The 23,383-nt window shown below is 42.0% G+C and overlaps 1 protein-coding gene across 1 annotated transcript in view; it reads right to left on the bottom strand.

Moving 5' to 3' along the window:
* PRRG4 (proline rich and Gla domain 4) overlaps positions 1-23,383 on the bottom strand; it is a 247,846-nt gene that overhangs the window by 169,847 nt on the left and 54,616 nt on the right. Inside the window, exon 2 of the mRNA XM_069223514.1 lies at positions 1,188-1,309. Coding sequence (XP_069079615.1) covers positions 1,188-1,227 — 40 coding nt within the window. The 5' untranslated portion in view covers positions 1,228-1,309. The remainder of the gene's footprint in view (positions 1-1,187; positions 1,310-23,383) is intronic.

Genomic DNA, 23,383 nt, shown 5'->3' with positions numbered 1-23,383 from the left:
GTATAATTCAAAATAAAACCCTTTCAGGGTTAGAGTAACACATAAATTATGCGAACCAGAAGAGAGAACTCTGCGTAGTGGCCAAGTTTAGGTGGAGAGCTGCTCCAATAAGAAGCACCCTGCACCCTGCAACATCAGCAACACTCTAGATTTGCTCACCTCAAATGTTTCCTAGCATAATTGTTAATAATAGGATTTGCACTGCACTGAGCTAGAAAGCAACAAAGTATTTTGCCATTTGTATATACACACACACACTTATATATATAGCTGTTCTTTAAAAGGCTGTTGAGATGCCAAAGTTTTGAAACATAGGGAGCTCTTCTATGGTATCGTAATCATGAAGTCACTTCCTGTCATTTTGTGGCAATGCTCATGCTGCAATTTATTTCTCCAAATATTGCTATATATTCCCACAACACCCAACATTAATGACAGTCATGATTTCTAGTTTTAGTAGTCCCCACCTAGACATTTGTGGCTCTGCATCTTGGACAGACACTTGCACCAGCAACAATATAAAGAAACATACTTATCAAACAGGGGACCAAAGGCATTGCTTGAGCTATGCATTATTAGCCACTGAAAATCCTCAGTTTAATAAGGAAGGGGGTTGGAACACTTTTCACTGTGTCAGTGAAATAAATCAAGGGCAGCTAGCCAGTAATAGCTCAAAACCTAATAGCAGTTGGGTTTTGCTGCACCCCTAGATTCAGCAGCTCAAATCAGAAAGATACTAGGGTTAGTTTATTAACTCAAGCAGATGGCCAAAGCATGCTTCATCTTCAGCAAGATTATAGCCAGCTTCTCTAAAACAGTCTTCTTTATGTTTCCTATCAGGTAAATAGTAGGTCCAACACATTTGAATACGTTCATGGCTTTGACAGCCTCAAAAATAGATTTCTGGATTATGATCTGGTTACTACTGTGATACTTAGGTCCAGGTAGGCCAGATTCATGCACGATTGGAGGGTTGGATATGGGCCAGATTGTCCTCATATCCACATAAGCCCATTCAATAATTCTAAATAAAACTTATCTACATTTTGAATAGCAGTCCTCAAAAGCTTGCTCTAACCATGCTGAACTTAAGGTGGAAAATCCTGCTTGAGACACACATGTTCTCCTGCAGATTGTCTAGATGTAGAGTCTTCATTTAACATTTAACTGTAAGAATGTCACGGTACCTTCTTCAGTTTCTCCGCTTTCATCGTTGGAGTCTAACATTTTTCTCTTGCAGGGCGACTCTGGACAAACAATCACAGAAAGATGGCAAAGTAGCAATAGATCTATATACACCACGCCAGACCTGTTCGAAAAAAGATAAATCTTTTAGGATACAATAAATAAATATTCGCATAAAGTCATGTTTATAATACCTTTGGTTAACCGTAGACATATATAAAATGTTATCTCAAAACTGGGAACAGGTAAAACACCAGAACAAAAATGCTGGGAAGCATAACTGGGCAGGGCATTATTCCCCCCAAAATAGTGCCCAACACTGAGAAAACCGCCTCCACCTAGAAACGATGTACAGAATAACTTCACACTGGTACCGCATCCCGCAGAGACAATAGAAGTGGGGTAAAGGAAACCCGAGGAAATACTGGAGAGGTTGCGCTGGACAGGGGACTTTGATTCAAGTATTCTGGGAGTGTCTTAAACTGAAAACTTAGTAGACCCAAGTCCTTGACGCCACTGATAAAATCTTCCAAGACATCCATTGCCAGATTTCCAGCATTTGTGTTACTAGGACTGTGGAACCCATCCAGCGCTCCTCAAATGGAAAATAGATGTTCTCGGGAAATGTCATTTGAAGAAAATTAAGTGTGATCTGCAAAAATGAATGCTGGTGGCTCCACCGGCAACCACCGGCTAAAATTAAGCACTAATTGGTGGAAATAAAATTAAGATGTAAAACTTGTCTGATGCTGTATTGCCTCAATCTATATATAGTAGTAGGCAGAAGCAAAATGTGAATGACACTTGAACAGACCAATGGATGAAGGAGGAAGAATGCAATCTTCTTTTTGTAAGTAAAAATGTATGTAACTTATTATGATTTTTGAAAAATATAAGTGTGGATAGACAACTAAAGCTGTCTTTCAGCCAAGCCTAATCATTTTATGATTTACTGCTTCGGAGTTCCAGTACAGTAAATGTTTGCTCTACTCTGTACTCTGAAATTGTTGCTCTGGTCCAAACTTTCGACTGTAAAGCGTTAATACAAAGAGGTACACACAAACATAAAACATTGAAAATGTTTGAGAATATTCATAGAGCTATCACTTTACATACCCTCACACCATTTGCATTGCCTACCCTCTGAAACTTTCCTTGTAATACCTACTCCACAATAATGCCCATATTTATACTTTTTTAGTGCCACATTTGCGTCATTTTTTTACGCAAAAGCAGCGCAAACTTCCAAAATACAATTGTATTTTAGAAGTTTGCGCCGATTTTGCGTCAAAAAACGACACAAATGCGGCACTAAAAAGTATAAATGTGGGCCTAAGTGTCACTTACGGTTCTAGGAAAATCTGCAAATCTTGTGAAAATATTTTCCCCAGTTGTAAATGAATCTGCGTATAGAAAAGTTCAGGGCACTAACTATGGGAATCAGATTGCCTGAGCTAGAAATAACAATTTCTAATATTTAACCGATCTGTAATGCAGTGCTAACTCTCAATGTATTAATTAAAGAAAACACATGAGACGTCATTGGTGTTATTCAGCTAGGACGGTGTTGCTAATTTTTCACTGCCAAGGGTGAAAAGCTGCGTTGTCCCCACGCAGATTCGTTTCAAACCTGTGCTATGTAGGTTGCAGACAATTCAATGCAGTACAAAGACTATACCCCAGTTTCAGTTGTCTCTCAAGACCCTACCCTTTGGGAAAACCAGATGTTTCTCAATAGGCCTTTTCTTTAAAGGGCTCAAGTGTAAAAAACAACCATAGGAAAGTAACTCCCTGCAATTATAAGTTAACGAGACAGGGAAAATGCAAATAATAAGGGGAAAAAGCATCATCTTACCACTCGATAAATTCGTACACATACATCTAAACCATTTATGCTCAGACAAGTCCATTCTCCTTTTTTGATGACATTTTATTTAGTACTTTCTTAACTCCATAAGTACATAAATTAACACTTTCAACACTTTTTAAAACCAAATACATTTCAAATTCAATTATGATCTGCAGTCCTCAACACAAAATTTATCTTAAAAACCACTCCAACAACCTCACTATCATCCACCCAGGACACTAACTTTCATTTCCATTCATTCCATTCCTTCTCTTTCATAAAAAAACATACACATATTATATGAGCTTTTTAACAGTACTCATATAGCAGATCAGTTAATAATACACTCTTTAGTAAAGAACACATTTTCCCCCTTTCTAAATATTATAACAGACATAGGCCTTCATTATGACACTGGTGGTAAATGCTGCCTACCGCCACAGCGACGGCTGCCAACATACTGTCGCCGTGGCTACCAGCTGCCCACCCGCATTATGACCGTAGCTGTAATTCCGGCAGAAGGCTGGCGGAATTCCGTCAACGGTCATGGCGACAGACGACGGTAAGGTGGCGCTGATGCCAGCAGCAGCGCCACGCCAGCAAAACAACACCAACCGTATCATGTGCCATGATATGGCCTGGCAGTGTTTTGCTGGCGGACACTGCTGCTGTGTCCCGTCTCCTGCCGGAGGACCCCCTGCAAGCAGGTAAGTCGGGTTCTCCGACAGGAGAGGGACTGGGGGGTGGTGTGTGCGTGTGTGGGAGTGTTGTGTGTGTGTGGAGTGATGTGTGTCTGTTATTATATGCGGGCATGCGGGTGTGAGTCACGTGGAATGCATGTGTGAATACCTGAATGTGATTGTACGTGTATGTTGTGTGTTGTTAATGCGTGTGTGCGACAATATATGTTAGTGTGTGTTGTGGTGTGTGGGCATGTATGTGTGCATGCATGGGTGAATGTGTGTATGAGTGTGTATGTATGCGCGTGTGGGTGTGTAAATGTGCGGGGGCAGGAGAGGGAGGAGGAGGGTGCGGAAGGACTCTGGAGAAGGGGAGGGGCAGGGAAGACCCCTATCAGTGCCTGGGAAGGAGTTCCCTGGCACTGATAGTGCCTACTGCCATGGTTTTCATGGCGGTACGATTGCCACAAAAACCATGGCAGTAGGCGGGGTCATAATCCTGAGGGTGGGATTGTGACGGCCGCCTGCCTGGAGACCGAAGTCTTCAGCCCAGCAGCTGTTACCACCCTGGCGGACGGAGTGGTACATTGGCGGTTTGGCTTGAGCCAAACTGCCAATGTCATAATTTGGGAGAAGGTACCACCAGCCTGTTGTCAGTACCTTTCCCCAAATTACCGACGTCCACCAGGGTTGTAATGACCACCATAATCTATATGTATTGTCTAAACAAATTAAAAAAATTGCTATATACACTTGCTTAAATCATGTAATTCTGTGGCTATTTGCATCATTCTACACGCATTTCGGTGGAAAAACACATTCTTCAGGACAGCCAATTTTGGTTGGGCCTCTAAAAGCCCCCAAATGACCTGCAGAAACATAATATAACAACATCCTGTGCATTCACAATGCCTAAGTTTAGATCATCACACTAATAACATCTTGCTTCTGTTGTGTGTCCTTGTTGTACTAAAGCACATACTATCCATCCATTATCAAGTGGTCCTAACAGTCGGATCCTGCCTCATGTAAATACCAAGCGCAACCATGCTCAAACAAGCATTGGCAAAGGCAATAGGTATTGCCCTTGTGACCTACTGGCTTTGCCAATGCCTTTTGGCACTGCCTTACACTGGCAGAGTTTGTTCTGACTGTGTAGCATCACCAAAAATAAATAAATATAAAAGTAAAGGCACAATGAAGTGACTGCTTCTAGTGGCAACACAGGGGTAGGGTATATGCACACATGGAGAGAAGAACGCCGAGCTAGGAACGCAGGGGGGAAAACATCACCACCTGCAGGGTGGAAGAACACAAGAGAGGGAGAAGCATAGGAAAGTGACAGCACGTCGGGAAGCAGGGATATGCATCGGAGGATGAGAACAACATGGAGCCCATGGATGTCAGGAGAGAAGTAAATGAGAGACAAATAGCGAGTAGGGGGTGATCATTTGATCAAAGGAGATGGAACAGAGGATGGGAGAGCTTGAAATCACAAGCGCTCCCAACCAATTAGGAAAAAATGTTCTCTAAAAGTGAGCAATGGAAGGATAGAAGCCAGCCTGACAGAAAGATGGTAAACAGGTCATGAGCTAGGAAATGGACAAACAAACACAAGATGTATAAGTTAGGACTAGGAAAGCCATCGAAAAAGAAGCAAGGAAATGAATGTGACAATACCAGTGATAAGCAATAGGCTGACTATAAACCACTGCAAGTTCTTAGGTATTTTCGAACTAGACAGCTTGCAGTACCTAGCAGGCACGAACAAAAAAATGATATTATGCTCTTTGCATTTGATAATACACTATACACATTGTGCCCTGCAGCACCTCTCATTTGATTAATATAGATGCTGCAAAATTGTGCCAGACCACAGAAGAGTTTGTCTTTCTGTGTTATTAGGAATTACGTTTGCTCTCCAGCACCATAAACTATTCTATCCTGTGTGTATCCCGTGGTTTAAGGCTGCAAGACTTCAATTGCAGTTAATGACAGCGCTATGTGTTTTACATCACTTTTCCTCTATGTACATCATGTTGACGGTTCAGCAGACATTTCAAGCCTCACAATTTGTAGCAGCAGAGACTGTCAGTTAATAGAGATCCTGCAAATTTATTGTGCTAGTGCAGGTGTCTTAATAAACATTATTAATGAGTGTTTATGTATTTTGAATAATGAGTTTATGTAGAAAGTGTAATAACGTAGAAAAATAATGCACACATTTGAAAATGTGATCTCGAAGAATGGACACCAATGTTAATGATATGTACTAATCAGTGATTAATACTTATGAAATTTTGAATATATGTTAGACTAATGTAGTAATATGTCATACTGAAGGTTATGAATTAAGCTTTTTTAATTGTAGGCCTTAACTTAGCGAGTGTCTTGGCCTATTTTGCCAGGCCTCATGTAAAGATGTATTTCTTAGCGTTTAATAAAAATGCTGACCAAGAGAATTAAACTGTGAAATGTCTATTGTATTGTTTAAATGTGCTCATAACGGAAGCGTTTCATGTGAACTGACTGCTAGGAGATGATGTTCTTGCTAATGCAACATTGTATGTGTAATGTGTGTGAAATTGACTTTCCCAGGATAAGAACAATGAAGATACTGACTAGAGTAGAACCTGCAGCAATATTGTTACCTGACAAGCCGGATGGTGAGGACATCGTAAGACGAACCAATCAGCAATATGAGAACAGAGAAATATTAGGATTCATAGATTTTGGATAGTAGTTTTATTGGACAGAGTGTGAACATACGATTAACTGACCAATAGGGAATGAGGGCAAAGTTTAGGTAACTTTAATATAACAACGCCGCAGAGGGAGAAGACAGTTCATTCTTCCCTTATTCTTTCTGACCGAATGGCTATTGATTTCTTAGGCGTCTTTACTAGAGACATGCTTAACTTTACTGCTCAATAACTTTACCCTTTTAAAATTCTGATGCTGAAGCCTGATGCTTTGCTGATCAACTGATGTCCCGAGGAACAAGATGGATTCTGCTTTGCTGATCCATACCGAGGATAGGTATACTCTGAAATGTGATTATTATGCATATTTGCTTTTCCTTTCTAGGTACCAACTGCACTATTTTGATAGAGTTATAGTAAGATGTTTTTCCAAATTTGTGATACTAAATTGTTTTGCATGAAGCCCAACATGCTGATGCTAATCTGATGTTAGTAAAGGATTCTCACTAATGAATTGTGATATCAGGGACTAAGGCTTGGTCAACTTTTCTGCTCAACTTCATGTACTTCATTTCATTGACGCAGCTGACTTTGCTATTGATTTGCACTGTAACTTTAGAATGTGTTGTAGTTCAAGCTTTGATTAGATTGTGTTTCTTCCGCTGCTTTGGACAACCAGTATTGTTTCTATATGTGTTTCATTTGATTTTGAGATTAATCTACAAGACCTTAGCATTGTTAATATAGGAAAATAAAGGTTCTAAACTTTTACTAAAGGTGTGGTTATTCATGACTGGAAGGTCATGGTGTGTGACAATTACTGGCTCCATTGAATATTGATGCTATTGATTACTATTGATTATTGTGTATTGATTATTGATTATGTACTGGAGCTATGGTAAGAACATCTTAATTGCGAGTCAAAAGGTTTACCGACCTATTCATATTCCCTTGTAAGTTTACTTATTAAGGTCAGGCGCGCTAACATTTATGGTAGCAGACTGATGGTTAGTCTCCTTAAGAGCTTGCCATAGATGTCCGGTACAGAGTGATAAAAGGGACGGAAAGAGATTGATGGTTCGTCTGCTTAGGAGCTTACCACAGACGTGCAGTACACAGTAACAGGTGTTCCCAGTGATGATAGCAGTTTGATGAGTTGGTCCTCTGAGAGTTCATTATTATTGGGATTTGGATTTTGTTTTTCAATGATGATAATTGGAGAGAAAATGATGTTCCCTTAAGCCAAGAAATGACTTTCCCAGATCCTGGATCCTGCTGATGGGTGTTTTAGGATTTTCCCGGCGTTCTAGTGACAGTGTAAGTGAAATAGGTTGCGCTTACACAGCTTATGCAAATCGCAGGTGAATTGTGAGGTTTGTGAGGATTTTAGGGAGTTTGCGTACTCCAAATGAAGTTGTAGTAGGAGTGTGCGTACTCCACAGTGTATGAGTAGGGAAGTCATCGAACTTCATATGTGTGTGGCGCTTTGTGCTAAAAAATTGTACACGTGGTTATTGATGTACGGACCCTGCGTGGTCTAAGACTCCGGAGTATATTGGAAAAAGTGTATGAGACACTTGGATATATGTTGTTATGCTCGGAACTGGCTTTGTTTTCTGATCATTGAAAATGGATAGAACAAAATTAGCTGAGGAATTATTTGACAGTTTGTCCAAGGGAGGTACATTTCATAATACATTACATAAAACTTTTCGCTCACAGAAGGAAGGCTTGAAAAGCAAATTTATTAGACTTGAGAAGTTAAAAAAGAGTGAACTATCGAAATGGTGGGATGGGGCAACATTGAAATAATATAAAAAGAAAAAGTTTGGAAAGATTTTGACAATTATTTATCAAGAAATAGATTTTACAATTTTCCCAAAAACCTGAGTTCTGATGAACTAGCTGCATTAGAGTCACTCCGACAGGAGAAGGATATCATCATTAGACAAGCGGATAAAGGTGGGAATGTGGTTATCATGAATAAACTGGATTATGATAATGAGATCTTGATGCAGTTGAATGATAGGGCATGTTATGAATTTGTGACGGGTAATCCCATTCCTAACCTTATGAATAAGATCAATAGTAGGTTACTCATCTGGCAACAACAGAGATTACTAAATAAAGATGAATATTTATACCTTAAGATAGATCATCCAAGGTTTCCTTGTCTCTACACATTACCTAAAGTGCATAAGAAACTACCTTTTCCACCGGGTAGACTAATTGTTTCTGGTATATTAGGCCCAACCGAAAAACTTTCTGAATATATGGATTTATTTTTACAACCGCTGGTATACAATCTTCCATCTTTCATTAAGAACACTACGCATATTCTTAGCAATCTAAATGATATTGAATGGGAGAGCAATATGCTATTGGTCACATTGGATGTGGTCTCATTATATACCTGTATTAACCATGACTTAGGACAAATGGCTGTACAATACTTTCTTAATAGAAGATCGGTAAGCCTATGCGAGCACACGGATATGCTGATTGAAATGATGGATTTGATACTTACGAATATTTTTTTTCTGTTCAATAAGAACTGGTTTTGACAAAAACAGGATGTGGCAATGGGCTCCAGATTCTCCCCCTCGTATGCAAATCTTTTTATGGGGTGGTTTGAAGATAAGTGGGTTTGGGGCCCTGAGTCTACCCAATGGCAGACATATATATTGTATTGGGGGCGCTACATTGACGATTATCTAATGATCTGGACAGGTGGTACAGACAGAATGATTGAATTTTGTGAATTTCTGAACTCGAATTCTATAAATCTGAGGTTCACTTACCAATTTAGTTCTGAGATCATCGAGTTTTTGGATGTTGATCTCTTTATTGACAATAATCAGATTCAGAGTAGGCTAGTTCGTAAAGCCACACCGTGTAATTCTATTTTACACACTAAGAGTGCACATCCCAAACATCAAATTATATCAATTCCCTACGGAGAATTGGTGAGAGCCCAACGTAATTGCAGTTTGGACAATTAGTTTTGTGTCATGTTGACGAGATGGGCAAGAGATTTAAATCACTGGGCTATCCTAACCGTGTGATTAAGAAAGCACAATATCGGGCAAAACAATTAGTGAGAAGTGACACTTTGAAAGTAAGAAATCGAGACAAATTTGATAATGAATCAAACAAGGTTCGATTTGTAACAGATTATAAAATTCATCTTTGATTTTGAGGAAATTTAGGATTAAGCATTGGGGTATACTACTTCAAGATGAAGCATTGAAGAATATTGTATCTGAAAGAGTGCTTACATCATACCGTAGAGGTAGAACTCTTAAGAATGTTCTCAGTCCTAGTTTTACTACCACTATTCCTACTAGCACATGGTTATCCACACGAGGAATGTTTTTTTTCAAATGTGGGCAGTATGGAATATGTCACTGGGCCTGTCATGATATTAAAGAATTTTCTACAACTGGACAGCAAGTGTATAAAATTAAGTCAACAATTGATTGTAATACCTCATTTGTTATTTACCTGATACGTTGTAAGTGTACTCGGATTTATGTTGGGAGTACTATACGCCCACTCAAAATTAGAATTGGTGAACACGTTAGAGCACTTAAAAATTGTGATATAAGATATCCTGTTGTGGCACATATTTTAACTTGTGCTTCACAAGACACCCGCAAAAGCTTTGAATTCTTTGGTTTTGAACATGTCCCAAGGGATCCTAGAGGTGGTAATAGGGAACTTTCCTTACGCAGAAAGGAAGCATTGTGGGTAATGAGACTAAGGGCAGTGGAGTTGGGCCTTAATTCTGATAGAGAGTTAAAGTATTTCCTGGGAGATTAACCCCTTCGCTGCCAGGCCTTTCCCCCCTCCTGTGCCAGGCCTTTTTTTGCCTATTTGGAATAGTTCTCGCTTAGGCCCTCATAACGTTTTGTCCACATAAGCTACCCAAACTAAATTTGCGTCCTTTTTTTCCAACATCCTAGGGATTCTAGAGGTACCCAGACTTTGTGGGTTCCACTGAAGGAGGACAAGAAATTAGCCAACATACAGTGAAAATTTCGTTTTTTTTTTTAAAATGGGAAAAGAGGGCTGCAGAAGAAGGCTTGTGGTTTTTTCCCTGAAAATGGCATCAACAAAGGGTTTGCGGTGCTAAAATCACCAGTTTCCCAGCTTTCAGGAACAGGCAGACTTGAATCAGAAAACCCAATTTTTCAACACAATTTTGGCATTTTACTGGGACATACCCCATTTTAACGATTTTTTGTGCTTTCAGCCTCCTTCCAGTCAGTGACAGAAATTGGGGTGAAACCAATGCTGGATCCCAGAGACCCAAACATGTCTGAAAAGTAGACAACATTCTGAATTCAGCAATGGGTAATTTGTGTAGATCCTACAAGGGTTTCCTGCAGAAAATAACAACTGAATTAAAGAAATATTGAAATTGAGGTGAATAAAACAGCCATTTTTCTCTACATTTTACTCTGTAACTTTTTCCTGCAATGTCAGATTTTTGAAAGCAATATACTGTTACGTCCGCTGGACTCTTCTGGTTGCGGGGATATATAGGGCTTGTAGGTTCATCAAGAACCCTAGGCACCAAGAGCCAATAAATGAGCTGCACCTTGCAGTGGGTTTTCATTCTATACCGGGTATACAGCAATTCATTTGCTGAAATACAAAGAGTCAAAAATAGTTATCAAGAACACCTTTGTTTTTCCAAAATGGGCACAAGATAAGGTGTTGAGGAGCAGTGGCTATTTGCACATCTCTGAATTCTGGGGTACCCATACTAGCATGTGAATTACAGGGCATTTCTCAAATACAGGGAGTGCAGAATTATTAGGCAAGTTGTATTTTTGAGGATTAATTTTATTATTGAACAACAACCATGTTCTCAATGAACCCAAAAAACTCATTAATATCAAAGCTGAATATTTTTGAAAGTAGTTTTTAGTTTGTTTTTAGTTTTAGCTATGTTAGGGGGATATCTGTGTGTGCAGGTGACTATCACTGTGCATAATTATTAGGCAACTTAACAAAAAAAAATATATACCCATTTCAATTATTTATTATTGCCAGTGAAACCAATATAACATCTCAACATTCACAAATATACATTTCTGACATTCAAAAACAAAACAAAAACAAATCAGTGACCAATATAGCCACCTTTCTTTGCAAGGACACTCAAAAGCCTGCCATCCATGGATTCTGTCAGTGTTTTGATCTGTTCACCATCAACATTGCGTGCAGCAGCAACCACAGCCTCCCAGACACTGTTCAGAGAGGTGTACTGTTTTCCCTCCTTGTAAATCTCACATTTGATGATGGACCACAGGTTCTCAATGGGGTTCAGATCAGGTGAACAAGGAGGCCATGTCATTAGATTTCCTTCTTTTATACCCTTTCTTGCCAGCCACGCTGTGGAGTACTTGGACGCGTGTGATGGAGTATTGTCCTGCATGAAAATCATGTTTTTCTTGAAGGATGCAGACTTCTTCCTGTACCACTGCTTGAAGAAGGTGTCTTCCAGGAACTGGCAGTAGGACTGGGAGTTGAGCTTGACTCCATCCTCAACCCGAAAAGGCCCCACAAGCTCATCTTTGATGATACCAGCCCAAACCAGTACTCCACCTCCACCTTGCTGGCGTCTGAGTCGGACTGGAGCTCTCTGCCCTTTACCAATCCAGCCACGGGCCCATCCATCTGGCCCATCAAGACTCACTCTCATTTCATCAGTCCATAAAACCTTAGAAAAATCAGTCTTGAGATATTTCATGGCCCAGTCTTGACGTTTCAGCTTGTGTGTCTTGTTCAGTGGTGGTCGTCTTTCAGCCTTTCTTACCTTGGCCATGTCTCTGAGTATTGCACACCTTGTGCTTTTGGGCACTCCAGTGATGTTGCAGCTCTGAAATATGGCCAAACTGGTGGGAAGTGGCATCGTGGCAGCTGCACGCTTGACTTTTCTCAGTTCATGGGCAGTTATTTTGCGCCTTGGTTTTTCCACACGCTTCTTGCGACCCTGTTGACTATTTTGAATGAAACGCTTGATTGTTCGATGATCACGCTTCAGAAGCTTTGCAATTTTAAGAGTGCTGCATCCCTCTGCAAGATATCTCACTATTTTTGACTTTTCTGAGCCTGTCAAGTCCTTCTTTTGACCCATTTTGCCAAAGGAAAGGAAGTTGCCTAATAATTATGCACACCTGATATAGGGTGTTGATGTCATTAGACCACACCCCTTCTCATTACAGAGATGCACATCACCTAATATGCTTAATTGGTAGTAGGCTTTCGAGCCTATACAGCTTGGAGTAAGACAACATGCATAAAGAGGATGATGTGGTCAAAATACTCATTTGCCTAATAATTCTGCACTCCCTGTAGACTCCTTTTTTACACATATTTGGGAGGAAAAAATTTAGAGAAAGACAAGGGGCAACAACAGTTGTTTTGCTAAACTATGTTCCCCCAAGCCTTCCGATAAAAATGGTACCTCACTTGTGTGGGTAGGCCTAGTGCCCATGACAGGAAATGCTCCAAAGCACAATGTGGACACATCACATTTTTCCACAAAAAACAGAGGTGTTTTTTGCAAAGTGCCTACCTGTGGATTTTGGCCTCTAGCTCAGTCAGCACCTAGGGAAACCTACCAAACCTGTGCATTTTTAAAAACTAGAGACCTAGGGGAATCCAAGATGGGGTGACTTGTCGGGCTCTCACCAGGTTCTGTTACCCAGAATCCTTTGCAAACCTCAAAATGTGGCTAAAAAACACTTTTTCCTCATATTTCGGTGACAGAAAGTTGTGCAATCTGAGAGGAGCCACAAATTTCCTTCTACCCAGCGTTCCCCCAAGTCTCCTGATACAAATGGTACCTCACTTGTGTGGGTAGGCCTAGTGCCCGCGACAGGAAATGCCCCAAAACACAAAGTGGACATATCACATTTTCTCAAAGAAAACAGAGGTGTTTTTTGCAAAGTGCCTACCTGTGGATTTTGGCCTCTAGCTCAGCCGCCACCTAGGGAAACCTACCAAACCTGTGCATTTTTTAAAACTAGAGACCTAGGGAAATCCAAGATGGGGTGACTTGTTGGGCTCTCACCAGGTTCTGTTACCCAGAATCCTTTGCAAACCTCAAAATGTGGCTAAAAAAACACTTTTTCCTCACATTTTGGTGACAGAAAGTTCTGGAATCTGTGAGGAGCCACAAATTTCCTTCCACCCAGCATTCCCCCAAGTCTCCCGATACAAATGGTACCTCACCTGTGTGGGTAGGACTAGTGCCCGCGACAGGAAATGCCGCAAAACACAAAGTGGACACATCAAATTTTCTCAAAGAAAGCAGAGGTGTTTTTTGCAAAGTGCCTACCTGTGGATTTTGGCCTCTAGCTCAGCTGCCACCTGGGGAAACCTACCAAACCTGTGCATTTTTTAAAACTGGAGACCTAAGGGAATCCAAGATGGGGTGACTTGTCGGGCTCGCACCAGGTTCTGGTACCCAGAATCCTTTGCAAACCTCAAAATGTGGCTAAAAAAACACTTTTTCCTCACATTTCGGTGACAGAAAGTTCTGGAATCTAAGAGGAGCCACAAATTTCCTTCCACCCAGCGTTCCCCCAAGTCTCCTGATAAAAATGATACCTCACTTGTGTGGGTAGGCCTAGTGCCCACGACAGGAAATTCCCCAAAACACAACGTGGACACAACAAAATTATCAAATAGAAAACTACCTGTTTTGCGGGGGCACCTGCGTTTTTGGTCCTGGGCACAGCAGCCATCTAGGGAAACCTAGCAAACCCAGACATTCCTGAAAACTAGTCACCCGAGGGAGTCTAGGGAGGTGTGACTTGTGTGGATCCCCCAATATTTTCTTACCCAGAATCCTCAGCAAACCGCAAATTTAGCTGAAAAAATCACATTTTTCCCACATTTCTGTGTGGGATCACTGCACCGGGACACATTTCCTACCACCCAACGTTCCCCTCAGTCTCACGGTAAAAATGATACCTCACTTGTGTAGGTGGGCCAAGTGTTTGTGACAGGGAAGAGCCAAATACACGTCGAAATTGAGGGGGAACCAAAGTGGGTCCAAAAGGGCAGTTTGAAAAAAAACATTTTTAGGCTGACAAGTGCAGCAGCAGAAATTTTATTGGTATAGATGAGACAATGCTGGGTGGTAGGAATTTTGTGGATTACTGCAGATTCCGGAAGGTTCCATCACAAAAATGTGGGAAAAATGTGTGCTTTCCAGCAAAGTTGCAGGTTTGCAGGGCATTGTGGGTAAGGAAATGGTGCGGGGTGCATGTGAAGCAACACCACCCTGGAATCAACTGGATGTTTAGTTTTCGGATGTGTCTAGGTCTTGTGTATTTTTCTACATGGCAGCATCCCAAAGTAAAAAAAAGTGCATCCCTCATCATTCCAAGTGGGACAATTTTGAGAGTTACCAAGCTCTCATGGCCCAAATGTAAAACAAAAAACAAAAGTAATCAAATGTCCTCTTGCTTGCCATGGGATAAGATGTTTTAGGGTGCGGGGAGAGCTGAAAGACTGTTAGCCCCTTCAGTTCGGGTGGGGGCATAACCAGGCCCATACTGGTTGGTAGCCGTCACCCCACTATTTTCTTTTATTTTTGTTATTCCCTGGCATCTAGTAGACTTTCTGTCCCCCCGGGGTGTGGATCAGGGGTAATTGCCCAATCTGCCCACTGGTGGGCAGAACAACTTTGGCCCCATTTATTTTGGGTGGGGGTATGGCCATACCCCCAACCTCTTATTTTGAAAAAATCTTCCCTGGTCTCTGGTGGGCTTTCCGCACCCCTTGGGGGCAGATGGGCCTTCCAAAATAGGCCCATCTGCCCCTAAGGGGGGCAGTTATGGCCATCAGTAATGTGCCCTAATGGGGAGAAACCCTTGCCCAAGGGGCTGCCCCCTCCAAACAAAACACACACCAATCCATGGTGTTTAGAGCTTTCTGCCCCTTTTGGGGGCAGATTGGCCTAACAAAAATAGGCTGATCTGCCCCCAAGGGTGGCAGAAATTGCCTAAATACAATTTGCCTCCCAGGGGAGCGACCCTTGTCTAAGGGGTCGCTCCCCATACATAAAAACCTAAAGTAAATAAAAAAATATATATATCCCTGGTGTCTAGAGGTTTCTGCCCCCCCCGGGGCAGATCCGCCTAATTATATTAGGCCGATCTGCCTCCAGGGTGGGCAGAAAAGGCCTAAAAATATTTTGCCCCCCGGGGAGTGGCCCTTGCCAAAGGGGCCGCTCCCCTTATGCATTAGTATAAAAAAAAAAAAATTCCCTGGTGTCTTGTGGTTTCTGCCCCCGGGGCAGATTGGCCTAATTATATTAGGCCGATCTGCCCCAGGGGGCAGAAATGGCCTAATAATAATTTGCCCCCCCGGGAGCGACCCTTGCCTAAGGGGTCGCTCCCCAAACATAAAAAAATAAAAGTAAACAAAAAAAAATATCCCTGGTGTCTAGTGATTTTTTGCCCCCCCCCCGGGAGGGCAGATCAGCCTAATAATATTAGGCCAATCTGCCCCTGGGGGGGCAGAAATGGCCTAGAAATAATTTGCCCCCGAGGAGTGGCCCTTGCCCAAGGGGCCGCTCCCCTTACTTGAACTAGCCCACACAAAAAAATATTCCCTAGTGTCTAGTGGTTTCTGCCTCCCCCCCCCCCCCGGGGCAGATCGCAAGGCCGATTAGTTAGTTAGTACCCACTTTATAACTTTAGTATTTGGTTCATCATCATCACTCTACTTTATTTCGGTAAAAAAACATACCATAAAAGTACAATATATAACGATCCAAAAAGGAAGTTATAAAAAGAATTACAATAGAATAAATAGCAAACACTAAGAAGAAAGATATTAAAACCAAGATAAAACAGACATATAAAAAAGATTTCTTTCTCCAATAATATAATACTTAAAAAAAACATCCAGTCCCGGAAAATGTCAAGCTAATAACATACACCTAAATACAATAAATATGCATTATAATACCTAAATTTAGGAACAACTACCTAATCTTGGGCCAGATGTAGGAAGCCTTTTGCGCGTCGCAAACTGCGAAAAAATGGAGTTTGCGACGCACAAAAGGCCTAACGCGATGCACAACCGCAAATTGCGAGTCGGTACCAACTCGCAATTTGAGGCTGCGACTCGCAAATAGGAAGGGGTGTTCCCTTCCTATTTGCAACCGCCTCGCCATGCTGAGTTGCTTTGTGACCGCGAATGCGGTCGCAAACCAACTCGCAGTTACCATCCACTTGAAGTGGATGGTAACTCATTCGCAAAAGGGAAGGGGTCCCCATGGGACCCCTTCTCCTTTGTGAATGCCAAAAAAAATATTTTTTCAGAGCAGGCAGTGGTCCTATGGACCTCTGCCTACTCTGAAAAAACCGAAACCAAATGGTTTTGGAAGTTTTTCTTTTTGCAGCTCGTTTTCCTTTAAGGAAAACGGGCTGCAAAAAGAAAAAAAAAACTGCTTTATTAAAAAAGCAGTCACAGACATGGTGGTCTGCTGTCTCCAGCAGGCCACCATCCCTGTGAGTGCATGGACTCGCTATGGGGTCGCAAACTGCGACACACCTCTTTAATATTCATGAGGTGGGTCTTTGCGACCCCATAGCGAGTCACAGAAGGTGTCTGAGACACCTTTCTGCATGCACTTTTGCGAGTTGCAATTTGCGAGTCACTATGACTATGATTTCATACCTACCTACATCTGGCCCCTTATTCTTTAAGATCGCTAGTCTAAAACACCATATCGATTCAAGAAATTTTGCCACAGGATAGACTATTTGAACAGATGAATCAGATTTAAAAATTCTCTCAGCGAGTAAACAATTCCTAAAACACATTTGTTTGCATAAGGGATCGATCCAAAAGGCCCTCTGTTTGTCATATGCACGGCATTGAAAAAGAACATGTAGAACAGACTCTTCGTTCTTACATCCTATCGGGCATAACTTGGACTTATTGGTGTAATTAGACAATTTATAAGTTAAAAAACACAGAGGGAGTGACCCTAGTCTGAATCTAATGAAAAGGGCACGCGCAGATGGAGTAAGTGCTATGTCCATAAAGGGCTCAAGCTCATAATGACATTTAAATTGCAAAAAGCTATCAGACATAGAGAACGGCAAGACTTCGGCCAATTGAACAGTTTGAACTTTGAGCCAAAAAGTGTCCTTCAATGTGTGAACAGCATTTTTAGGAATAGAAGAGGGATCCTTCCAATAGGACCCCAGACCGAGATGCAATAAGGACTGTTCAACATAGGCACACCAGTTGATTTTAGTATTAATGTTAGGGCCCACCAGATTGTGCAGCCCACATCTGAATGGAAGAAGGGCGTCTGATGACCATAGCCTAATCCAGAACCGGAGAGGCCTTAAAGCAGCAATCTGGGTGATAGGTAAAAGATTTAAATCCATTCGGATGGGCAAAGATGGAGTACTAGAGGGAACTTTTAACAACATCTTCAAAAACTGATTTTCCACCCTGGCCAGATTCTCCAAATTGCAATGACCCCATAACTCAGCACCATACAAAGCCCCCCCCGGCTTGTGATTTATATATTTCAAGAGCAGGAGTCATAGCAAAACTGGGAGATCTGGTTGCAAATCTCACAATGCCACCGCCCTTTGCTTCAGGCACATTAGAGATTTCTGCCGATGGGAGTGCCAATGGTGTGAATCTTCTAATTTTACACCTAAATAGTCAAAAGTGCCCACTCTTTCCAAAGGAACACCTTCTAAATAAACAGGTCTCTTCATTTTTTGCTTTTTGTCCCCAAACACCATGTATTTTGTTTTTGCTGAGTTGATTTCCAAGCCATGATCTTTGCAGAACTCCATGAACCCTGCAAGCAAGATTGAAAGGCCCATGACTGTTCTAGAAAGTAGCAAGGTGTCCTCAGCAAATAAAAGACATGGGAGCTTCTGCCCTCCCATACTAGGGGCATCAACAGAACAATCCAGAAGGTAGGGAATACAAGCATTAATAAATAGGAGAAACAGGGTGGGCGCAAGAACACAACCCTGTCTCACACCACGAACAGTGGGAAATGATGGAGTCAGATCACCTGCCGGGCCCCATCGTACTTTGGCACAATTGCCAGAGTAAAGATCTTTAATTATGTTGAGCATGGAGCCGGGGACTCCAGCTTTACTCATAACTTCCCACAGTTTGGGACGCGGGACAAGGTCAAAAGCGGATTTCAAGTCAACAAATGCCACGAAAAGGTGGCCAGAATCCACATCTACGATCTTCCACTTTAAAGTAGTAAAGCGGAAGACCTGATCGATGGTACTGACCTTGTCTCTGAACCCTGCCTGAAGATGACTTAATACCTGGTTTTCCACTATCCAATGCTTCAACCTACTTAATAGCTGATAGCAGAATATATTTTGCAGATTGTCTAGTAAACTAATAGGTCTGTAATTCCCTGGGAGATTGTGCACAAGGACAGACCCGTTGATCAGGTGAGAGTAAAATTTGCGAGTCGAATTTTGCTTGCGAATCTGGGAGACCGAGAAAGAAGGAGTAGCTGTAAGTGCGGAAAGAGCCATCAGTTTCTGAAACGATTGTGTTACCTTTCCTGTAGTAAACCAGCAGATTTGTGTTTGGTTTTTGATTAGTGCTCGCAATATTTTGCATTAGTTTTGTGTGAATTTGAGTTAAGGAGGACAAGCCGCAAGACTTTGTCAGCCACAGTACTTGTCAGTGTGATGTCATTGGAGCCGCGCTGGGATAGGTCTGTTAGTGAGAAGGGTCACGCACAGATTGGCAGCCGTCCATTAAAGGCAAATGGTTGTGAATGTAGGTGAAAGGAATCTTGGGATTAAAAGTCACTTCCTGATTTGATTTTCAATAAACAAAAAGTAGAAAAGATTACGTTTTTCAAAGCATTGAACAGTGCCCTAAAGGGAGATACGTACATTACAGCAAGTGTAGGTGAGGCTACCCCGCTAGAGAATACACCAGCTTACATTGTAATGGAAGAGAGAGGTGTTGCGCCATGTCTTTGGTTAAAGCAATGGTGCGACTTGACAGAGAAAGATGGGAACTTAGCGTTTCCTACAAATGGGACGTTCAATTTGAGGGTTTTGGAGCATTTACGGATGGCACAATTTATGAATCGAAACCCCTTCCGAGACCAGCACAGTTTGAGGCATTAGCGTTTTGGGAGCTAGTAGCCAGACAGCAACAGCAATTGAAATTTGAGAGGAGGATGAGAAAGGCAGAAAAGACTCTAGCGGAGGTTAGATGGGATTGTGTTCAGAAGTTATGGAGAATGGAGACTTTGCAGGGGATTAAGTTGTTTCCGGCAATTACGCAGGAGAATGAGAAGGAAGGAAAGAAAGCGGCTAGGAAAATTAATAGAAGTCAATCCAAGAGTAAGGGGGCTAGAAAGTTTTGAACAGTAGAGGAGGAATCTGACGATGAAGAGTTTATTACACAGTTATTGAGAGATCGACCACCACCATATACAGTACATGAGAGTGGTCCGAGTACAAGTGTTGATCCGAAAGCCTTGATACAGGTTAATGGGACAGCGAGTCCGGTGCAGATTAATGCTAACCTGACACATAATGCAGTGCAAAATGGTCTTAATGTTCCGTTCTACTCCTGTAGTGCAGATCCAGATGCAACCACCACAGGTGCAGAGAATTTATCCTGATGTGCCCATTATGGAAAGAACTTTGAACTTAGTAGTGCCCACGAAGCAGGTCTTTCTGAGACCAATACTGGTTTAGACTGAGCCGACTCCGATTTTGTTGCCCCAAGTGCAGCCGCAGGTAATGCCAAAATTTACGCCAGTGACAGGGACACAGTCAGACATGACTCCAATGATGAATCCGAATATGGGAGTTACTCTCCCACAGAGTGTAGGTGCCAGAGCAGCCCCGGATCCTATATCACTACCTATTACTGTTGGTCCAGCAGTACCATTATTTGCACAAAAGAAACCGACTGTAAGTGAACAGGGAGCAAGGTCCCAGAGCCTAATGAGGGGAGGATATAATGAACATGTTCAGGTAGTCTCTCCTGTTGGTCAGACTTTTGACAGATCCAGATCATTGTTAGACCTTAGTCCATTCATAGCACTTCCAGATGCTGTGACAGGGCCAAACATTAGCCAAAACTTGAAATTGTTGAGACCACAGACTCCGGATGCAGTTGCACAGCAGGTGCCACCGGTCAAAGCGAGTAACATTTCGTTACAAGGACTGACAGCTCAGCAATTAACTGAATGGTGTGAAACTTGCGAAGTGTTTGTGGGAAGACTTGCACACATTACTAGAGATAGTGGTTCCAGCTGACTTTGGGATCGAGTGTAAAAGGAGTGTAGACTGGCCAACAAGTGAACCGGAGAGAGGTAAGAATACAGGTGCACCATTTCCCGAGGTAATGAAATATTACTATAAGGTGATTGAGTTTCTGAAATTGAGGATTTCGCACAAGAATATTGATTGGCAGAGAATTGACAGGACAGCTCAGGAAGCAAAATAGCTGATACATGCGTATTACGAGAGATTGTTGCAGGCATTCAAGCATTACGGTGGTACAGAGACAATTGAGGCGAAAGGCATGCAACATTTTGTGTTCATATTTGTGGAAGGATTTAGACCTGAAATTAGCCAGATGATTAAGAGTCATTTAATTTGCTGGTAAGCAAAGCCGATTGATGAGGTGTTGCAGTATGCGAAATACTGTAGTGATGAGATTGAATTGAAGCAGAAAAAGTTGAAAGAGAAGGCGATGGTGATGCAGATTAAAGCAGCTCAGGCAGGAGTGCAAGGGAAAAGGGCAGTTGTCACAGCAGCAGCAGGGAAATATGATGTTTCAGCCCCAGATGAGAGGTAGAGGTCATGGAGGCAATATTAATCGTGGTCCAGACTTGAATACTGTAGTGTTCAGAATGATGTGCAGGGAATGAAGAAGCTATTGCCATGTCACATGATGGCGCAGAAAGGTGTTGCTCAGCAAAGTAATGACATTAATTCATTCTAGAATGTGAGAGGGCCGAGAGTGAGGGGTCCAAATCCAAATTTTCATAATAATGTGAATCAAGTGCAAAATTTCCAGCCCATGCAGCAGGTGCAAATGCCCCGTGCAAAAGTGTCACAGTTGCAGCCAATGCAGCAGCAGGTTCCCTCGGTACCTGGGCAGCAAATTCAAATACATCAAGCCCTGATGGAGCAGCAACAGATGATGCTTTCTCAACAGGTCACAGGACAGAGGCATAACAGAAATAGTAACACACTGCACCAATTCTCATTACACAGTGAGAATGGAATAAATGATGAATGGATGAGTGATAGTTCAGATGAGGAGCCATGTGTACTTGTGACTTCCTGAGAAGTAGATCAGAGAGGACCCTATGTGAAGGGAAAGGGTATGGGTCACAGAGTTTCATTTGTGGTTGACACAGGATCTACACGCTCTACAGTGAGAAGTGCAGAAGTTCCAAATCTGCCCCTTTCAGGTAGAACAGTGCAGGTTGTGGGAGTAGCAAACCAGTATTTGACCACCCTGATTACAGATCCAGTTCAAGTTGAGATTGGACATTTTCAGGGATTGCATAAATTTGTAGTCTGCGATTCAAATCCAGTGTCCCTACTCGGAAGAGACTTGTTGTGTAGAACAAAGTGTTTGATTACTTGCTCAAATGACGAAATTGAGATTCAGACGAATAGTGATGATGAAGAAGAACAAGCCCCAGAAATAGAGTGTGAAACGAAAAATAAGGAGTACCCTTTGATTGAGTTTTTCCCAATGTTTACAGTGAAAGAGCTGCATCCTGATTTGCAGGGAACGGTAAAGGAGAAAGTGTGGGATTTGACAGGAAAGGAAGTAGGTTTGATTAAGGGAGTTGAGCCAGTCAAAGTTAATATAAAACCAAATGCAGTTTTTCCTCAACTTCTGCAGATGTCCTGATGAAAGTGGCTCAGATAACTGCAGATTTTGTAAAGCAAGGAGTTCTGAAAGAAGTGTTGAGCAGTCCATGTAACTCACTAATAATGGGTTTGAAGAAACCCTGTGGGAAGGTTCGGATTGTTCAGGATTTGAGAAAAATAAATGAGATTGTGGTCAAATCTTGTCCCATGGTGCTAAATCCAGCTGTGGTAATGTTCCAGATTCCATGTGATGCTGAATGGTTCACTGTCATCGATTTGCCACAAACATTCTTTTGTTTTAAATTTCTGGATCAAGTCTCTTGCTGGTGCTGAACTCCTCAGGGGTATTCAGAGTCACCTTCCATATTCAATCAGATCTTGGAAAAGAATTTGGAGGCGTTGGAATTGCCTTTCCAATCGACCTTGGTGCAGTACATTGATGACTTACTGATTGCATCCAAAACAAGGGATGAGTGCAAGTATGATATGATTGCCCTGTTGTAATAGTCATAAAGTGTCTACACTGAAGTTACAATATTGTCAGAAAGTGATGAAATACTTAGGTCACCAGATTGAGAAGGGTTCAAGAAAGATATCCAGAGAAAGGATTACAACCATTTTGCAGATAAGTCCCCCAACCACACAGAGAGATGTCAGGTTGTTTCTGGGAATGGAGGTTTATTGTCGCCAATGGATTCCAAATTTTTCAGTCATTTCAAGACCATTGCAGAAGCTGACTCACAAGGAAGTCACTGATCCCATAGTGTTAGACCAGGATGAAATGAAAGCGTTCACTGAATTGAGAGAGAGAGTTTGTGCAGGGCTCCAGCATTGGGTATGCCTGATTACACGAAGCCTTTCACATTGTTTTGTCATTAGCGTGATGCATGTTCTTTGTTTGTCTTGACACAGGTCTATGGAGGTGTAAACCGCCCAGTAGCATATTTTCCAGCTACTTTGGACCCAGTTGCAGCAGCCTCACCGGGTTGTTTGCGTGCAGTTGCGCAGTTGGTCAAAGCCTTACACAGTGTGAGGGCATTGTGATGGGATTCCTCCTGACTG

Source organism: Pleurodeles waltl, chromosome 3_1, assembly GCF_031143425.1.
Source record: "Pleurodeles waltl isolate 20211129_DDA chromosome 3_1, aPleWal1.hap1.20221129, whole genome shotgun sequence".
Taxonomy (NCBI): Eukaryota; Metazoa; Chordata; class Amphibia; order Caudata; family Salamandridae; genus Pleurodeles; species Pleurodeles waltl.
The sequence above is the reverse complement of the archived record's forward strand: the minus strand, read 5'-3'. Positions and strand labels throughout refer to the sequence as shown.